Source organism: Kogia breviceps, chromosome 8 (assembly GCF_026419965.1).
Source record: "Kogia breviceps isolate mKogBre1 chromosome 8, mKogBre1 haplotype 1, whole genome shotgun sequence".
Lineage (NCBI taxonomy): Eukaryota > Metazoa > Chordata > Mammalia > Artiodactyla > Physeteridae > Kogia > Kogia breviceps.
This window is the reverse complement of record NC_081317.1, coordinates 75594518-75615407: the sequence shown is the minus strand read 5'-3', so window position 1 is coordinate 75615407 and position 20890 is coordinate 75594518. Positions and strand designations below refer to the sequence as shown.

General features: G+C 41.6%; 1 protein-coding gene across 1 annotated transcript in view; it reads right to left on the bottom strand.

Annotated features, from left to right (window-relative positions):
• The window catches only part of GDA (guanine deaminase), a 128802-nt gene extending 109949 nt beyond the window's left edge, over positions 1-18853 (bottom strand). Inside the window, exon 1 of the mRNA XM_059072734.2 lies at positions 18290-18853. Within this exon, the coding sequence (XP_058928717.1) occupies positions 18290-18412 (123 nt within the window). The 5' untranslated portion in view covers positions 18413-18853. The remainder of the gene's footprint in view (positions 1-18289) is intronic.
• Between the last annotated feature and the right edge of the window lie 2037 nt (positions 18854-20890).

Below are 20890 nucleotides of genomic sequence, written 5' to 3'. Positions count from 1 at the left end.
ACACTGATACTAGTTTACTTTTCCCCACTCCCAAAGCCAGTGCCTACGCCCCTGGTTCCAAAGCTCTGAGGTGTAACGAGATAACAGCGTCCCTGAAAACCTGAGTAAGAATTAGCAAATTGGTGATCTTGGAAAGTACACATAATTGCTTCAGAAAGTTTACTGACAAACTGCCAAAATGCCTTATGAGTTTTCTCTGGTAAGAAAAAAAGCCAAAAGCAAACAAAAATTTTATAACAGAGATTGGTGACTATATCCTAAGGTTTTCCTATATCCCCAAATATTTGATTACCAGTACAGCATTTAATTTCTCCCAAATCAGAGCTGCTAAAAGTACAGATTTTAGAACCGGACCATGTAGATTTAAACCCTAACTCCATCAGTTTCCAGCTATGTGATCTTTAACAAGGCACTCAAACTGCTGGTGACTCAGTTTCCTCATCTGCAAAATGGAGATATAATGGTACTTAATTCACAGAGTTGTTGTAATGATTAAATGAGTTAATATATGTAAAAGACTCAGACTAGTGCCTGGCACACAATAAATGCTATACAATCTTTTACCTGTTTTAGAAATTAATCATTTGCTTACTAATTCATTCGTCAAATATTTGCTGAGCACATTCTATCTACCAGATGACGTGCCAGCCTGGAGAATGTGATATGAGTAAGACATAAATCCTTGCCCTCAAGGAATTAATAATCTACAGCAGCAGCAATGCTAGTAAAAGGAAACTGCTTTGATAGCAGTACACCTTCACTTGCTCATTTTTTTAATAATTGAAGTATAGATGACTTGCAATATTATATTAGTTTGCAGTGTACAAGTAGTGATTCGATATTTTTATAGATTATGCACCATACAAAGTTACTGTAACATATTGACTATAACATATTGATCATATCCCTGTGACTTATTTATGTTATAACTGGTAGTTTATACCTCTTAATCCCCTTCACTTATTTCACCCCCCTCTCTCCACTACCCTTTTTCTGGCAACTACTAGCTTGTTCTCATGTCTGTGAGTCTGTTTCTGTTTTGTTATATTTCTTTGTTTTGCTTTCTTAGATTTCACATATAAATGAAAACATACAGTACTTGTCTTTCTCTGTTTGACTTACTTCACTAGGCATAATACTCTCCAGGTCCATCCAAGTTGTCACAAATGGCAAGATTTTACTCTTTTTATAGCTAAGTAACAGTCCACTGTATATATTTTTACCACATCTTCTTTATCCATTCATCTGTTGATGGGCACTTAGATTGCTACCAAATCTTGGCTATGGTAAATAATACTGCTACAAACACTGGGGTCATCAATTTTTCAAGAACATAGAAACATTTTATAAATATGCTAAATGTGGGTTGCTTTTCACCTTCTTTGTGAGAGTTACTGCATATACAAAAAGGACAAGAAATGATATTAAGGTGCTGATGCTGGAGGACAAGATGGGCTCAATGGCTGGTTAAGTGATACTGACCAGTACACCGCCATGCAGCTTTAGGGATTCAGACAACACCTCCACTAAATTACAAACACCTTCCAAATTCATCTGAGAAAGTCACACCTGTGCTCACCAAGGGCCTGTTACAGGGTACATGGCAAACAAATCATTAGGTACAGAGGCTAGGAGGAAAAATGCCAAGATTTGGCTGGAAGTTGTATAAAATATACTCCTTGGCCTACCTTTTGTCATGTTCAGTAATGCATTTTCCCTGGTAATGATTCAAGGCAACACATATTGTTTAAATGTACATCATATGCCCATCAAACTGTTAAGGATTCAGATAAATGTATAAGAAATAATTCTTGCTTTTTGAAAGTTTATTTTCTAGCAGAGGAAATAGAATTTATGTGCAGATAGGAAACTGAGAACAATGCACAGTGGCATGTTTCTAAGAGCCAAATTGGCATTATGAACTGAGCTGTGAAAACTCACAGAAAGGAGAAATCAGTGAGGACAAGAAAAATCAGGTTGTGTTTTGGAGGTGATGGATAAGTTATAAGTAGGGAAGAGTGAGGGGTTAGGGCATTCAGGGTAAGACACAAAGATGGGGAAGCCCAAAGACATGAAAAAAATGTAAACTGATGTGTATTTATATTGTCATAATTGTCACATCATTCCTTTTCCACATATTTTCCTCTTAACTGTCTTCTCACTCTATGTACCCAATGATTTGGCATTTTTGAAGAATCCAATCCTGTCTAGATTACATGGATAGTTTTCCTTATTCTAATTTCAATTGTCATAAATCTAGCATAAGTCTTGCTTTTCTCCTTCCTACTTGATTGCCTGGACAGAGAAAGAAAAAAAGAATGATTGTTCAGGCCTCCATTCATACACAGAAGGGTTGCAGTTTTCCTTCCTAATGTGAGTCATTTATATCTGTTTTGTTTTTGTTTTTTTTGCCGTACGTGGGCCTCTCACTGTTGTGGCCTCTCCCGTTGCGGAGCACAGGCTCCAGAAGCACAGGCCCAGCGGCCACCGCACACGGGCCCAGCCGCTCTGCGGCATGTGAGATCTTCCCGGACCGGGGGACTAACCCGTGTCCCCTGCATCGGCAGGCAGACTCTCAACCACTGCGCCACCAGGGAAGCCCTATATGTGGTTTTTTTCAACTGGATTAAATTTTTCTTGCACAGTCATCCACCTGGGAGAGAGGGAGGAGGTGAGGTTTTCTTAATTCCCTTCGAAAAGGCAGGAGTCCAAAAATGCTTCCCCAGGATCAAAGCGCATTTAAAATACAGGAAACATCTGTTTCAATTGTCTTACCTGCTTTTGTTTGTTTTAATTTCAAAACAACCTTAAATGTATAGAAAAATTATGCCTTCCCTGTTTGGTCTTAATAAAATGAAAATAGCTTCACTAGTAGCATCCCACACTTTGAAACAAAAATACTGACTGAATATCAAGATTTCCAGTGACTCTGAGGTGCTAAATTGCATTTCTGAGATAAGACAGTAAAATGATTATTAAGAAGGCTGTAACTAATTCTAAACTCTGGCACATACATGTTTGCCAATGCTTTAGCGTCCACTCAAATATTTGTAAATGGGCAATATTAGTGCTTATGTAACTTTTACAAGCACAAACATTTGTAGAAAAGCCCTCAAATAACTTAACTGGGGGAATAAATCATACATAACTTATTTGTATTTTATTACTATTGGAGGCACTTTATGATAAATAAAAATATTACACACTTATCTCAGAAGAGTTGTCTATGATCACTATCTGTATTTCTTTAACTTTCACCCATTTCAAACCCAAACCAAGATGACTGTCACCCTCTCTACCAAAATAAGTCTTCATAAGTTCAACAATAATCTCATGTTGCTAAATCCATTGGACATTTTTCCAGTATTATTCCTCCTCTACTTCTCAGTAACATGTGACATTTGCTCTACTCCTTCCATCTTGAAGTATCCCCATCTTTTGCCTTCTATGACATTACCTTCTTGTGCCCAATCCTTACTCCACTATCTCCTACTCAGATATCTCAAGGGCACCTCAACTCAGCATGACCAAAACAGACCTCAGGGTCTGACCTCTTTCTCTGTTCCCTAACTCAATGATGTCCACCACATCCATCCAGTTGTATAAGCCTGAAATCTAGGGGAAGCTTGTCCCCACCCCATATCCAACCTGTCACCCAATCCCATTGAGTTTTTTGCATGCTTATTGTCTCACAGATGGACCTACTTCTCTCCAAGTCTACCACCACCTACCTCTCTTTCGTGGTTCACTGCAATTCCTTCCAACACATCTCCTACAGCAACCACTCTTGCTCTGCTCTAGTCTGCTCTCCACCCTGCAATTCATATATATATATATATATATATATATATATATATATATGTAGATTTGTTTGTTTTCATTTTTATATATCTTCTTTATCCATTTATCTGTTGATGGACACTTAGGTTGCTTCCATATCTTGGCTATTATAAATAATGGTGCCATGAACATTGGGGTGCATGCCTTTTTCTGAATTACTGTTTTCATTTTCTTCAGATATATACCTAAGGGTGGAACTGCTGGTAGTTCTATTTTTAGTTTTGTTTTTTTTTTTCTGTTTTTTTTTTTTTTTTTCTTTTTAGTTTTTTGAGGAACCTTCATACTGTTTTCCATAGTGGCTGCACCAATTTACATTCCCACCAACAGTATACTAGGTTTCCCTTTTCTCTACATCCTTGCCAACACTTGTTATTTGTGGATTTTTTATGATAGCCACTCTGACAGGTGTGACTGTTTATATATTTTTAAAATGCAAATCTGATCTATCTTCTTCATTCTAACAGTCTTCATTGCCTTCCCATTGCCCTTGGAATAAAGGGAAAGGCCTACAAAGACACTGCCGTGGCTACTGCTTATCTCTCTGGCTTCATCCATTTCCACCCCCATCCTCCATCACAGGTTCCTAATTCCTCCACCCCACGGGGTCTTTGCATGGCCTTTCCCCTCCTTTCCTTTGCCTAGTTAACTTCCATTTAGACTTCAGACTCAACCAACTGTCACTTCTTTAGGGATGCATCTTGAAACCCCTCCTCAAAATAAGCCAGGTCCTCTGGCTTCATATCTCCATAGCACTCCGCATTTTTCCTTTGTAGTGATCATATACTTATTCATGCTCATTTGATTATTGACTCTGAGTACAAATAAGGCAGTATCTGCATTCCTTTTGCTCACCATTTTATTCTGAAACCTTTAAGTCTTTGCTCTTCATCAGCCATTATCAGTTGTTATGAGCTCCAAGGGCACTAACTCCACAGGCTAGTGAGTCCACATGCTGGAGCTGAAGGTTGATGTCCCAGGGAGCTGGAACGGCTTCTCCCTGTGTTTTGCACTTCAAAAACTAGTTAGGGCTTACATAAGACCACCCTCCACACGGCAGGAGGGAAACACCTTCCAGGTTAAACAACACAAAGAAAAAAATCTGTCCCACTCTTGGAAGGCATTAACAATGTTACTTCTTCTGTTGCACCTTCACAGATACTGGCTACAACCAGATGAGCATGTTGATTAACTATTTCCTGCCTACACAGCCAGGACTATCTGAGGGTCAAAAGGAATAGTGTACTCTCAGAGAAGAGCAGCCCATTCTGTTCATTCTTTTACTCAGAAGCATATTTATTGAATGCTGATTTTGTGCTAAAGCACTTGCAAGTACTGTGAGGGGCAGGAAATGGATAATAAGAGCTATTGTTTTTGGAGGGTCTACCATGTTCCAGGACTACCGGTAAATTGTAAGTGGCAATTTACAAGCAACATTTCAAGTAAATTACCATTTTATGAAGAAGCGAACACTTAAACCATAATATAAAACCAAAGGGAGTAAGCAGGCCTATATAATCTACACTATTCCAGATCCTTAACACAGTCCAAGTTAAAGGCATTTGAAAACTTTACGAGGTCTCAGAGTTCCAATTAGAATCTACTCTTCCAGGGTTCTTAATTACTCACTAGGACATGAAACTAATTATAGCTCCCAGTGGCCAAGTACATTGTATCAAACATCCAGATTAGAAAAACCCAGAGTTCTTATTCAAACAATTATTTGGAAGATATTTTTAGTTGGCTGTACATTTTGGTGATCCTAAAGTGAACTTTTCCAACCTGGTTATCCTGCAGTAAAAACAATCTAAGCACCGTTTATCTAACAAATATTCATCTGAGTGCCTACCTACCATGTTCTAGGAGTCGTGAATACAAAAGTGATCAAGTCATGGCCCCTGCCTTCAAGGTTGGGTTACAGGAGAGACTCACAAAATAAGAGCCACAAAGAGGTGCCAAGCAGAAACTGAGGCACAAAGGAGCCAGGTTCAGCTCTGCCTGCAAACAGAAGGCAGGGAGCAATGTCGACAATGACCTCATTGAGGAAGTAGCGTTTAAATGACCTCATTGAGGAAGTAGCGTTTAAATGAGTTTCTAAGGTACATTCAACCAGCAGAAGGAAGGTGAAGGGGGAGCATAAACAAAGACACAAGGGCATAAACAATATGAAAGGTGGGGCAATCAGCAAGGCTAGGCCAGGAATTATCCCACAGTTAAGCAATGTGGAACCATAAAACAACTTTAAATAATAAATTGGTTTCAAAAACTTGCACATGAATGTTCAGGGTAGCAATGTTGACAATAGGCAAAAGGTGGAAACAGTTCAAATGTCCATCAACTGATGAATGAATAAACACAATGTTGTATATCTATACAGTGGATTATTAATCAGCCATAAAAAGGAAAGGAGTTCTGACACATGCCACAACATGAGTGAACCTTGAAAACATTAAATTAAGTGAAAAAAGACACAAAAACACAAAGGTTACACATTATATGTATCCATCTATATAAAATATCCAGAATAGGCAAATTTATAGAAACAGAAGGCAAATTAGTGGTTGCTCAGGGGAAGGAGGGGAGGAATAGGGAGTGACTGCTTCATGGTTAATGGGTTTCCCTTTGGGGGTGATAAACATATTCTGGAACTAGATAGTGGTGATGGTTGTACAACATTGTGAATGTGATAAATGACACTGACTTGTACACTTTAAAATGGTGAATTTTATGGAAAATTATAAAACAAAAACTAATAATGCAGAAAGTTATAAAGTGGAACGTGAAAATTCTTCTCCACATCCCCAACTCTCCACTCCTACTGTACAAAGCTAAATGTTATTTAGGTTTTTAATTTTAATATTGCCTTCCAGAAATGTGTTTTATATGTGTGTATATAAGTGTGAGGGTGAATGAAGAGTGTTGTATGGTCATACAATACACTTTTTTGTCCATTTAAACTATTGGGAAATCTTTGGGTTCTTAAAATTCGTATATCAGTATATGTTAAGTCCAGAAGGACTCACTTTAAATTAGAATTACCTTATAACTGTTCAGCCTTCAAAGTTTTTTTAACTCACGAATCAATAGCTGGTTGATAAACTGAGATCAACGCAGCTGGGTTTTCAGGTGGAGGTTACTGAGGAAAGTTCATTCTGTAAAAATTTTTTTTTTTAAATCCAGTAACAGGCTGAGAAGAGAGAAAAGCATTGTGACTATAGAAGCAGGTCTCATGGTGATGCCAACCTGAGCAGAATCACGATGAGAAGAGAGGCATGAAGAGTATTTATTATGAAACGGTTTCAGGTAACAGTGCATGGATAATAATTCATGAAAAACAAATCACCATTTCACAAGCAAAGGCACCAACGTCAACAGTCAAAAGATTTTTGAAAAACAGATCTCAGTTAGAAGTTAATGTTGGGCTTCCCTGGTGGCGCAGTGGTTGAGAGTCCGCCTGCTGATGCAGGGGACACGGGTTCGTGCCCCGGTCCGGGAGGATCCCACATGCCGCGGAGCGGCTGGGCCCGTGAGCCATGGCCGCTGAGCCTGCACGTCCGGAGCCTGTGCTCCGCAACGGGAGAGGCCATGACAGTGAGAGGCCCGCGTACCGCAAAAAAATAAAAATAAAAAAAATAAGTTAACGTTAATGTTAATCAACTCTACTCCAATATAAGAGGAAAAAAAATCTACCTCATATGATTATAGAGTATTAATGTGATAATAGATAAAATATCTAACACAGCATGTAGTATATTGTTTGATGCTTAAAATATATGAAATACTTTAAAAAAGAAAAAAAATAGGGGCTTCCCTGGTGGCGCTAGTGGTTGAGAGTCCGCCTGTGGATGCAGGGGACACGGGTTCGTGCCCCGGTCTGGGAAGATGCCGCGGAGCGGCTGGGCCCGTGAGCCATGGCCACTGGGCCTGTGCGTGTGGAGCCTGTGCTCCGCAACGGGAGAGGCCACAACAGTGAGAGGCCTGCGTACCACCAAAAAAAAAAAAAAGAAAGTTAATGTAATTTATCCTTTAGAGTCCATAAGTTAGTGTAATAACGTCAATGAAACAATGCTTTCATAAAGGAAAAGGGTGAGGCTTTTTAGAAGGTAGGAAATAATGTCAAAGTAAGATTTTGAGGGAAGATGATCAACATTTATTGCTCAATCTTTTTTTTTTTTTTTTTTTTTGTCCACATCTTGTGGCTGTGGGATCTTAGATCCCCAACCAGGGATTGAACCTGGGCCCTCGGCAGTGAGAGTGCAGAGTGCTAACCACCAGACTGCCAGTAAATTCCCTATTGCTCAGTCTTAAAAAATGTATCATCAGAGATGAATCTGTCTTCACCTTTAATCTTAGGGATTAAATTGGTATTAACAATTTAAGTACAGAATGCTATTATAACTTTGCCATTTGACTATCTGAAAACAAAGAGCTACACAGTGGCTTTAGGAGAGAGAAATCATCCAATGTATAGTAATCAGATGTTTATTTCAGAGTTAGGATTAACACTCTGAGTCTCAGTTTCCTTGTCAATAAAATAAGGAAAAGTTCTGTCACCCAGGGGATCAAGTCAAGGGTCCTTCATCTGTACCTAAACTGTCTCTGTAAAGCACAAGTGCACCTGTCCTAGGCAAGGAGGCAAAGAAGTGCCCCACTTCTGGTAAACTCTCTACTCCAGGCAAACTTGCAGAAAACCAAAAACTGACTGTATCTTCTAGTTGTTTTTACATAATTAGAACAAGAGGGCTTAACCACAAGAAACTGGCATAAGCTAGCCGAATTAAAAATTGGGACAAAGGTCTCTCTACGGCTCATTACCATCTCACTGTAATAAGATCTCTTCCCACCTGCGCCATACTGCTTAAACCCACTTCTGACCCAGATGCTGGAGGATCATACAAGGGCTGAAAATAGGCGTGAGCTGCATTCTGGAAAATCACCACTCCTTTCCACAAGTCAGGATAATAAAAGATCCCCATTCACCTTTTTCTATAGAAATTTCGCCTTGCCTGTAATGGGGAGAAGGTGATTTTAGAGCATGAGCTCCTCCTCCATTCTTTGGCCAATGAATAAAGTTTCTGTTTGCTGCCAAAAAAGTAATTTCCCCTTATTGATGTGAACAATAACCAGGCAGGGAAAGAACCTAATCAGGAATCGGTAATAGTTTCACCTCATAAAGTAGTCAGGAGAATTATGCTTCGCAAAGCACTGAGTACAGAACCTAGCACATAACAAGTGTCTAATAAATGTTTGATGTTATTGTAGTTGTTAACCTGAGCAATAGCACCATCAATGTACCTCCTGTCTACGAGTTTATAACCCAGTGTCATGGGCTAGAAATGCAGTGCAATGTAAGAAGATGACTTACACACAACATTTATTTCCTTTTAACTCATGTTAGAGTATTTTAATGCACATCTGCTTAATATAACAAATGTGCTACTTATATTTTTATTGATCAAACGTTTAAAATCATAATTTAAATATACCATGGAACTCATTTTTAAAACTTACTGTTGTAGTTGAGTGACCAGCTGAGAATTTCTCTTGTATTTTGTTTTCTTAGTGCCTTGGATGCATCAGGAAAGAATAACACATTGTTCTCCTCCCTAGAGGGGAAGCTAAATATTAAGACCAGTGTGACCACAGTGGTCTGTATGAGTTGTTCTAGAACAAACAGAGCACAGGGCTGTGGAGTTGCCACTGAGCTGACCTAGAGGAAAGCCCTTTCCAGCCTGGACAGAACAGCATAGTAATGGCAGACAGATGGCTGGGATTAGCACCCAAGCGTAGCATTGTGTGGTCACAAAGGGCAGCCACAGCCACCATGGAAATGGATTTCTCACCAATGTAAATGGGTTTGAAATTGTTGAATAGTCTCTTGTGAGGCTCCTCAACATCCACAAAGCTGGATTAGCAGTAAAGGTAGGTGGTTCTGCATTTTACTGGCAACACGAAACAAACTGCACTCCAGGCTTATGCCAATAACTACGAGGCTCCTCCCTCTTGGTGTTCATCATAACCCTATCAAAAGGACCACTCTTAGGAGTACCTGGAAGACATGGGGTCCTGCCACCCCTGTGACATCCTGAAGTCTATCTCTAGGACATTTCAGATCAGCCAAGACCTGGGTACCTGGACCACCTCCCACTGTCCCCTCCCCACAGCTTCAGCCCTACAGAATAGTTTTATGGACCCCCTTCTTCCTGTCACATCTTCAGCTCAAGAGAGGCAATCCTATGAAATGCTACCTTGCACCGGAAAGTTGTTAAGCATAATTATAAGAGACAGTGTGCATCTAGGAGAAATTCCCATCCAAACTCAGCATCAAGGACAGGGGTGTTCCTCTTGAGCAACTGCTTTTAGTACAGATATTGCCAACTAGGTAACACGTGTCCTTTTAATGGCTGGCACCTAGGAAAGATAGAGGCCAATAAGAGTGTAGGTCATTTCACGATGCATTTTAAATCTAATTCCTAGCTTTGTTTTATGTCAACAACTGGCTCTTCTCCCTTAAATGTATAAAAGCAACACCACTTGCCTGTGCCCTCTAGAGCTGCCTTAAATCCTTTCTACAAATAGGGGGTTGTAAACACATGACCGATTGGATTCTCTTCTTGCAGGTAAGGGAAGTCCACCTGGCCTTTATCCCTAAATAGTCAGATCAATGCCCATTAAGTGAATGGGCATGCCATAGGCCTGCAGGAGATCCTGCCCACCACCTCTGCACCTGTCAGAAGCTCCCACAGCCAGCCAGGTGTCAGATACACCAACACCTATGCTGCCTCACAGCCACAGCGCTGAATCAACCAGACTGCCAAGAAATTCCAGGAATTAACAGACAACTTTACACAACCAGAAGGGCGGCAAACTCCAGTCATGCCCAGCAGTGTTGCTCCAAGTCCTTGAAGAGTAAGTCAAATAGTGCTTAAAAAAAAAAAAAAAAAAAAAAAAAAACTCTCTGGAATTAGAAATGTCTTTTTTTTTTTAATTATCACACACAAATGTCTTTGTACTACACATCACTTTCAAAACACTTTTCTGATCACCTACTTTGTGTTAAAACAATAAGACAATGTTGAGGAGCCTTAAAGACAATAGGGTGTCAGCCCTCCTCATGACAGGAGGCAGCCAGAACAGACTTGAGTGTGATTCTTGGTTTGCCACTTACTCACCGTGACTGCAGTCAAGTCAACTAACTAGCTGACCCTCCATTTCCTCATTTGTAGGGAGGGATAATGAAGAAGAAGATGATGATGATGATGATGATGTGGTCTCATCTCAGAACTGTTGACGTATAAAGAATCTGGCACAGTGTCTGACACAAATTATGTCTTAATAAATGTTACCTTCTCTCCAGTTCACCTCCCATTTGTCAAAGAACTTTAAATCAGTTCAGTGAGTGAGAACATTCTATAAACCTAAGTATAATCAAAGGCAAAAATGAAATAATCACTTCAGCGAGAGAAAAATAATAACAATGGCCAGTATTTATTGAGCAACTACTATGTGCCAAGTGCTTTACACACACTATCTCATCTGCCTTACCTCTTCTTCAGGGTGCTGTTGTCCACATTTTATAAGTGAGGGTACCAAGGCTCAAATATGTTAGGAAATGTTTCCAAGTAAGTGGCAGAGCTGGGATTTGAATCCACATAATCTGACTCCAGGAGCCATGCTCTTAACCACCAGGAAAACACTGGTTTGAATATATATGCAAATTTTATGGAAAAACAAAAGGTAATTTATTTCAACTGGGGGATGGTCGCCAGAGAAGCTTTTGGGAAGAAAGGGACATCAGAACTGGGCCTTGGAGGAAAAGCAAGATTTCATTTTGACAGAGGTGGAATGGAAAAGGGATTATATAAAGGAGGACTATTCCAGGCTGAGGGATTGGCACCAACAAAGTGGAGGTGTAAAAAGATATGATGTGCTGGGAAACAGTGAGAAATTGGCATGGATAGATATCCCTCAGCTTGTGGATACCTCATGGTAATCCTACTCCTATTTGCAAGAGAGAAGGATGGAACAAGAGGAAGTATTAGGAAAGCAGGTTAGGGCCAAATGTCACGTCTAAAATATCTTCCTGGGGCATTTGGATCTTAGAGGCAATAGAGAGCCATAGGTAGTTGCAAAAGAGAAGATACATGATACTACCCATGCTCCAGGAAAGTAACTGTCAGTAATGTGGAAGAGATATTAGAATGGGGGAAGAGAAAACGGTTACGAGGTTCCTGTAATACTTCAGGCGAGAGACCTGGACAGGGCCAATGACAATGGAAAGGGGTGTGCACAAAGATACCCCAAGGGATAACTGGCGGGACCTGAATACTGACATGGGTGCCTGGAAAGACACTGATGTTTTTGGCAAATAAGGAGAAGATAGAAACAGAAAAAGGAGAAGGCAGCTACCAGTCCTTTGAAAAATAATATGATTCTTTGAAAAAGTGGTATAATTGTTAGAGGTCCTTTGAGCTGCAATTGACAGAAGGATAGATAGTAAAGACATTTCATTATCTCGCAAAACAAGTCAACATAGTAGGCAGCTCCAGGGACCGTTAACTACTCAATGATGTTATTCACGTATGTATTCAGTGATGTTCAAAGAGGGACTAGGTTGGTGCCTCTGAAAACCTCTTAACTTTTTCCTCATAGTCTCAAACAGTGGTGGCAGCAGCTCCACTCCTCACATGGAAGTATCCAGAAAAGGGAGGACTTCTCTTCCCACATCTGTGTCTATTTATTAGGGAAAAAAATATTTCCCAGAAGCCTCTGCGATGACTTCCTGAATTCTGGAATGTCATCACTGGCCACCCTTCGCTACCAGGAAACTGGAAAAATAAGTATCCAGCAAACAGGATTATGATTACTATGACTGGCTTACACCATGATCTATCCATGAGCCAAGTATATTGCAAGCTATCAAACTCAGAAAGTGTTAATAAGAAAGAAGTGGTTATGGCTATTGAGTGGGTAACCAACAGGGTCTGCCATGAGCATTTTGAACAAAGCAATCTGCCTTCCTGAAAACGGGAATTTACAGGATGATAATGTGATCCTTGGGCATGAACACGTTTCTGATGAAAGTGAAGCCCTGATTCAGCAGCCTCAGAAGGGATAGCTTATCCCAAATTCCCTCTTCAAAATGATAAGATATTCTGAGGTCTTGAGCTTATAGGAAGATGGGTCTTCACCTGCCCAAGCAGAAGGAAAAGATGACACACAACCACTAAGATTTCTGATTCAGACTATGAGAACTCCTGGTAAAGCAAGATGATGATGCAGTCACAGGTGAAACACAACTCTTGCTCCTCCTAGCAGTTTTAGAAATTATAGAACATTGACTCATTTCCCTTAACCAGAGCTATTTAACCCTCTTCTGCATGTTCAAGTCCTATGTGTTCTTTAATGTCCAGTTCAATTTTGGCTTCCTTCATCAAGTTTTTCCTATCACCAACCAATTTATATCCCACCATACTATTTAATACATTCACAAACATCTTTCTAATCCTATCATCAAATCCAATTAATTTGACCTAAATAGTTACCAATTCTGTCCACCTCTTTCCATCTCCATTGCTGATAATAACTGCTGATGTTTACTGGGCATGTGCTACGCTGCAAGGCATTGTTCTATGCACTTTACAATTATTAATTCATTTAGTCTTTTCAATAGCCCAGTGAGGTAGATTATAGTAATCATTTTATACATGAGGAAACTTGGAAATAGAATTGTTAAGTAACTTATTCAAATTCACATAGGTAATAAGTGATAGAAGTACTCTTGAGAGTTTTTTGTTTGTTTGTTTTTTGTTGTTTTTTTTGTGTGTGGTACGCGGGCCTCTCACTGTTGTGGCCTCTTCTGTTGCAGGGCACAGGCTCCGGACACGCAGGCTCAGTGGCCATGGCTCACGGGCCCAGCCGCTCCACGGCATGTGGGATCTTCCCGGACTGGGGCACGAACCCATGTCCCCTGCATCGGCAGGCGGACTCTCAACCACTGCGCCACCAGGGAAGCCCTTGAGAGTTCATTTCTTAATTGATACATTACACTGCCTCTCTCTTCTAAGCCACATCCCATTTCACCTAAACTACTGCAACAGGATCCTGTCTGATTTCCTTGCCGGCACTTAACTCCTCTCCAATGCATTCTTTATCCTGAAGCTAAAATGATCTTTTAAAAAAAATGCAAAATTTGGTCATGGCACAATCCCTCCCCCAACTCCCTATGCCCTGCCTACCTCTCCAGACTTACATTGTGTTATCCTCTCCTAGAACTTTGGATTCTAACCACCTTGATGTTTTCATTCCTTCCTATCCCAGGGCCTTTGCACAGGCTATTCCCTCTACCTAGAAGGCTCTTCCCTACCTCCCAGATTAGTTCAAGTTCTGACAGGTCACAGCAGATTCTGTTAATCACGAGATGATCAACCTCACAAGAGCAGGGCAGAGTTTGCATATTTCATTCATCAGTGTATCTCCAGCAATAAGCCCAGTCTTTGGTTCAGGAATCAATCCACTTTTATTACAGGTACAATTCTAAGCTCCCTTGCTAAAAGTGCAAGTTCACTGAGGTCAGGGACTGTGTCTCAGGGAGGTGGGCTATCCTAGTAAAGAGAATATGGGCTTCCATGTCCTAGCTATTGTAAATAGAGCTGCAATGAACATTGGGGTGCATGTGTCTTTTTGAATTATGGTCTTCTCAGTGTATATGCTCAGTAGTGGGATTGCTGAGTCATATGGTAGTTCTATTTTTAGTTTTTTAAGGAACCACCACACTCTTCTCCATAGTAGCTGTATCAATTTACATTCCCACCAACAGTGCAAGAGGGTTCCCTTTTCTCCACACCCTCTCCAGAGTTTATTGTTTGTAGATTTTTTGATGATGGCCATTCTGAAAAAGGAACAAAATTGGGTCATTTGTAGAGATGTGGATGGATCTAGAGTCTGTCATACATAGTGAAGTAAGTCAGAAAGAGAAAAACAAATATCTTATACTAACGCATATATATGCACTCTAGAAAAATGGTACAGATGAACCAATTTGCAGGGCAGGAACAGAGATGCAGATGTGGAAAATGGATGTGTGGACAACGGTGGGGAAGGGGGTGGGATGAATTGGGAGATTAGGATTGACATATATACACTACCATGTGTAAAGGAGATAGCTAGTGGGAACCTGCTGTATAGCACAGGGAGCTCAGCTCCATCCTCTGTGGTGACCACAGCAGAATATGACACAGCATTGTAAAGCAACTATATCCCAATTAAAAAGAAGAGAGAGAGAGAGAGAGAGAGAGAGAGAGAGAGAATATGGGCTTTGGCCATTTTAATTCAAAATCCATCTCTGGATGCATGATTTTTCAAGTCTCAACTTTCCCAACTTTAAGACAAAATAATCACACTGAAGACTAAAAGAGACACTGAAAATGATGTGCTAGTGAACTGGCAGCAAATGCTGTTTAGATCTTTCTTCCTAGATGCAGCTTTGTGTCCCAGAGGGTCAATGGCATGAGCAGTGAGGCTACACACCAGAGGTCCAATGACCTCCCCAACCTCCCACATATTTCATCCCAGGCCATGGCTTCCTTCTCTGCCTGTTGGCCTGCAGGGGTGCCACCATGTGGAAATATGCAAAAATGCTACAGTGAGCAAGAGGTTAAGGATTTGCTAGGCACAGAGGGAAGGAAGGGGACAAAATGAACATGGTATGTGTTGCGTATCCACTACGTGACAGGTATTTTCATATATGATCTCATTTAATACTTAGCAAAAGTATCTGATTCTATGAGTAAGGAAACTGAGACTCAGAGAGGTTAAGGTCTCACCCATGGTCTTTGAACATGTAGGTGGTGGAGACCTGACTTGAACTCAGGTCTCCATAAGACCTGCTCCTGCTACCCCAGGGCACTACTTCCAAAATGATTCTCTTCCTTGCTGTTGCTTTCAGTTAAGTGTGCTTAAAAGACCTAAGACATCTTTACCTATCTTTAAAGTCAACCTGACCCTGCTAGAAGAATCAGATAATTTAGTAATATTTGAGCACACAGTGTGTCACAATTAATTACCTATCTGCAAATGAATTACACATGCTGGAGTTTTTCTTTCAAAAAGCTACACGCCACTTGAGTAGAAAAACTAACTCTGAATTCAAAATGCCCAATACTAAAATATTGACTAGAGAATTTTTTTTAAAAATTAACTTAATTTTGAATGAGTTTTAATTAATGAACTAAAAGCAGTTAATCATTACCATTCTCTGGGCCTAAATGAAATGAAAGATTAGGTCTAGAAGAAGGGAGAGGGAGGACAGAGGAAATCATGTCCTGTCTCTCTGAGATGCTACCCCAGCCCAGGGCTTGAAATGGAGAACTGAGCACCCAAGACCCAATAACTGGTTGCATCACACAACCTATATACTGAGGTTATCCAAAATGTAATCCATCCACTACCTGTGTCCAAATCTCCTGGGACCTTTGTTGGAATACCACTTCCTAGGACCTACTCCAGGCCTACAGATTCAGATTCTCTGAAGATGACACCCAGGAACTGGCATTTTATCAAACACCCCAGATGTTTCTGATTCATCCCAAGGTTTGAGAACAGCTTTGGGAGCTCAGTAAAAATATAAAGATCAACTGCATATTTATTTACTTCATGGAAATATAATTTTCTGTAAGAACCTTGAAAATTTTTAAATGAATAATATATTTATCCCAACAACTCTAAAGGTGAGGCAGTCCCATTTTCAAAATGAAAGAAATCAAGTCTTAAAATACATATGACATGTTCACCCTTTACACACAGTCAGGAATCAACTGCCTTGCACTTAGGAAGAGAGTGATAAAACAGTCATCATCTCACTGATTAGGATATTGTATACTGTAAATCTAATCCAGTTGATTAACTCACCTTTGTATCCAATTCCTAGTTAATTTTATCTTGTGGGGGAATGGCATTTTTCTAAATTTATAACTTCAATATGCTCCTTAGTTATGAACAGACTCCCTGACTCAACTACTAATTTCATGTTCAGGACACTCTTTTATTCTTCTTCTATACAACCCCCAGAAAAGGTAAATTTTTAGATAAATTACTTCCTTTTCTTCCTCCTCTCCACTGGTTAAAGCCAGTCCCCTAGTCAATTCTCTCAACTGCTATCCTACCAACTCAAATTTTGGAAATGAAAATGTAAATTGTAAAAAGAAACCTAATTGTTGAACAATTCCTTGTGATTAAGCAAATACCTCTAATCTTTCTCTGGTTTAGCAGTCTCTCTTCCTCTGCTTCTTGGGACTTGTCCCAAGCCTAAGGTGTCCCTGAAACTTGAGGATCAAGTACTCAAGGCAGCAATTCATCAGTCTCAGGGTTTATTGGAGTCTCCCCATTTGGGAGAGCTCTGAGAGTTTCATCACCTTGGAAACAACAGCAGGCTCCCTGAATATACACAGGGAGTATAGATTTTTAAGCACCAAAAGTAAACAGGGTTTAGTTATCCCCAAATGTAAGAGTCACGATTCAAAACTGTCACTGACTCGGAATCATCTTTAGTCAGGAATAGTATCTTCAAGCTGACAAGTTCCAAATATGTGTACTTATGCTAACCAAACCGGTAGTTGGGGGAAAGCTCAAAAATAACCCATCTTTATCTTTAATTTTTCTCCTAAAAATGGAATGGCTTTCACTGAAACTGGCCAGGCCACTGCCAATACAGTTACCACTGGTGTGTATGGAACAGTCAAGTTACCTATGTCGTTTGCAGAAATCCTGATTTTGGAAACGTAAGTGTGAAAGATACTCTCATAGAAGACATTTTGAACCTTAAAATGGAACTGCCTGCTTTGATGCAAATGGCTGGGGAGTGGGGTTGGGTAGGTAATTTATCTCAGACTAACCTTTCTAGTATTACAAGTTGTCTAGTCTGAATCATTCATATATTGTTTGCTGAAAGGTCAGGTGAATGAAATCAGTTCTTTACTTATTCCAATGCACTGAAAGGGCTCAACAACACTGATCAAATGACCCTTCTGTTATTTCTTTCACAATAAATTCAATCAAATTTACGGAGCGCCTAGGCGGTGCCAGGCACTGTGTCAGGCGCCTGAGATACAAAAATGAATGAAGTGCGGTGCTAGTTTATTAATGATCTCTTAAGATTTGGCAGGGCACAGCCTCGCTCCCTGCCACCACAGCCTGCACGGCTGTCGAACCAATCGTGGGTGTGCGTACTCCACGGCTCCCAGCACCTGGGAACACTTTACTCCCAGTCCAGCCCACGAACCCAGTGCCAGGGCTCTCCCGGCGCTCTCCCAAAGCCAAAACGCTCAAGTTCAACTCCAGCGCTGCGGCTCCCGCTCCACACGGAGCTAACTCCGGGCTCCGCGGCTCACGCGGCGAGCTTCCTTCCACCTGTCCGCCCGCCCGTCAGGGTGCGCCAGACCCCGCACCCGCTTACTTTGCCGCTGTCGCTCACACCAAGGAGGTGATCCCGCAGCACCTCCATGGGGCAGGTCCAGGTGGAGTGGACGAACGTCCCTCGGAAGATGTGCGCCAGGGGTGGCATCCGGGCGGCACACATGTCAGCGGTGGAGCGCAGTGCGGAGTCCGCGGCCCAAGGAGGGCGCACCGGGCGGAGGCGCGAGGAGGACTCCCAGCGGCTTCGGGCAGCTGCCGAGCCCGCACCAGTGCCGGCCTCGTCCTGCCCCCGCTTCCCCGTGCTATCGTCTGCCCCCTGCAGACCGCGCCCAGGGGCTGGCTCCCTGCCTCCTCGATGCCAATAGGATTTTTTCTCCCGTGAGTTGGCTCCAGTCTCTCCTCCCCTGCTTTAGTTTTTGATACGTTAACTCTTTGAGTTTCCAAAATCACCGTTCACGCTGCGGTTCTTTTAACCCTTGGTTGTTGTCACCCACCCAGGGGGCGGGAGATGAAGGAAGGAGCTGGAGGATTCAGGATTCCATCCCTGTACCTTTAACTGGTCATTAAATTTGCTTTTGCCGCGGGCCCCAACTTCCTCCACCTTCCTTTAGTTGGCACACCCAGAGTTGTATCTATCTGCTTTTTCTGCCCTTTAAACTCTTAGGACTATTTGTGGCCAAACCCTGGACCTTTCCAACCTGTAGTGCCACAAGGTCTGAACGGGCACAAGTTCAGTGCCAGGGTGACAGGTCTGTTAGGGCTGCCTACTTTACCAACCAGTTTCATTTTCATTTTCTGTGGGCTGCAGAATTTGTCCTAACCTGATGTTCTGAAAACATGTCTTACAGAATTATGGGGGCCCCAGCAGTGGAGGCTAATCTCGACCCCAAAGTTCCTCTCTTCACCTGAGGCCAATGTTTTGGCCCTTGTGTCCACCAATAAACAACTCCAATTCCAGTTTTCCTCATACCTAAAATAAATGAATCTCTTTGATTTACTTCCTGTTGTACAGGGGGAGAAAATTAAGTACTCAAGCCAAGTAGCTAGAAATGGCAGTGTGGCATGGCTTGGTGGAAAGAGTCCTGGATTAGGAATCAAGAGACTATGGTCGGGGCTTCCCTGGTGGTGCGGTGGTTAAGAATCCGCCTGCCAATGAAGGGGACCACGGGTTCGAGCCCTGGTCTGGGAAGATCCCACATGCCACGGAGCAACTAAGCCCGTGTGCCACAACTACTGCGCTCTAGAGCCCACGAGCCACAACTACTGAAGCCTGTGTGCCACAACTACTGAAGCCTGCATGCCTAGAGCCTGTGCTCCACAACAAGAGAAGCCACCAAAATGGGAAGCCCTCACACCGCAACAAAGAGTAGCCCCCGCTCGCCGCGACTAGAGAAAGCTTGTGCACAGCAATGGAAGACTCAATGCAGCCAATAAATAAATAAATAAATAAAATCTATTTTTTTAAAAAAAGAGAGACTAATGGTCAATGCAGGTGGGACTCAGCATCCTTATCCTTGTTTGTGAAAATGGAACTTGGACTGGGTGGTTGCTAAGATTGATTCTAGGTCAGCATTCCTTCCCTACAGTATGTGCACAAAGAACTTTACTAAGTTCCTGCAGGAAGAATAACTGATTTCCACTCAGGGCCTTTGCGCAGGCTGCCCCTTCTGCCCTAATGCCTCCTGTGGATACTCACATGACTGGCTCTTCTCATCACTGGTTTGCCTCAAGTGTCAGCTCTTCGGAGTAACCTCCCTCCAACACCAAGGTAATAGCACGTCCACATCCCTGGCAGCTTCTATCACATTAGACTATTTTGTTTCTGCTATTGCATTTATCATATCCATTCTCATTTACTTTATGCTTTTTCATTTATTTCTGCTTCCCTTCCCACAGTATACACCACACACACACACACACACACACACACACACAGGGTAATAGAAGCACCACAAGAACAGGAGCCTTATACCTAGAACACTGCCTGGTGTTTCATACATATTGAATGAATGAATGAATGAATGAATGAATGAATAGTCTTTCTGGAAGCAGAGCAGTAACCTGAGATAAATATCTATTTTGGCTCCTACATAAAGCATAAGGGTTTCACATTGCCGTGCATGAGCAAGCTTTCTCTGAATTGCTGCTTTTATGATGCAGGGGTAGCTTATATAAATGATTCTTTCCATTCTCAGTTCCTTCACCTCCCCCTTACCGAGGTGCAGGGTGACCAACTCATGGGGACTTTCCCTGCTGTAACACTGAAAGTCTCACAATGCAGGAAACTCCTCAGTCCCAGGCACACCAAGCTGGCTGATCACCTGCCAAGAACTCAGATTAGGAAACCCTGAGATTAGGAAGCTGAGAGCTTTGCACTTGCCTCTGGGAGACATCAGCTCTTTTCTCCCTGTCGCTTACTTCTGATTATGCAGACCACACTCCCTGCTTGCAGTCGCAAGAGACAGAACACTGAAAACATCCTCTTGATCTAGGCTTGTATACACACAAACCTCAGAAAGAAAAGTGAAGAAAATGTCTGGCTGTTACTGTAAAAGAGAAATCAATTAAATATTTCTAAAAGATGTATTGGTTTCCTAATATAAATACAGCTAATATATTTTTTAATGAAAGCCACCTAAAT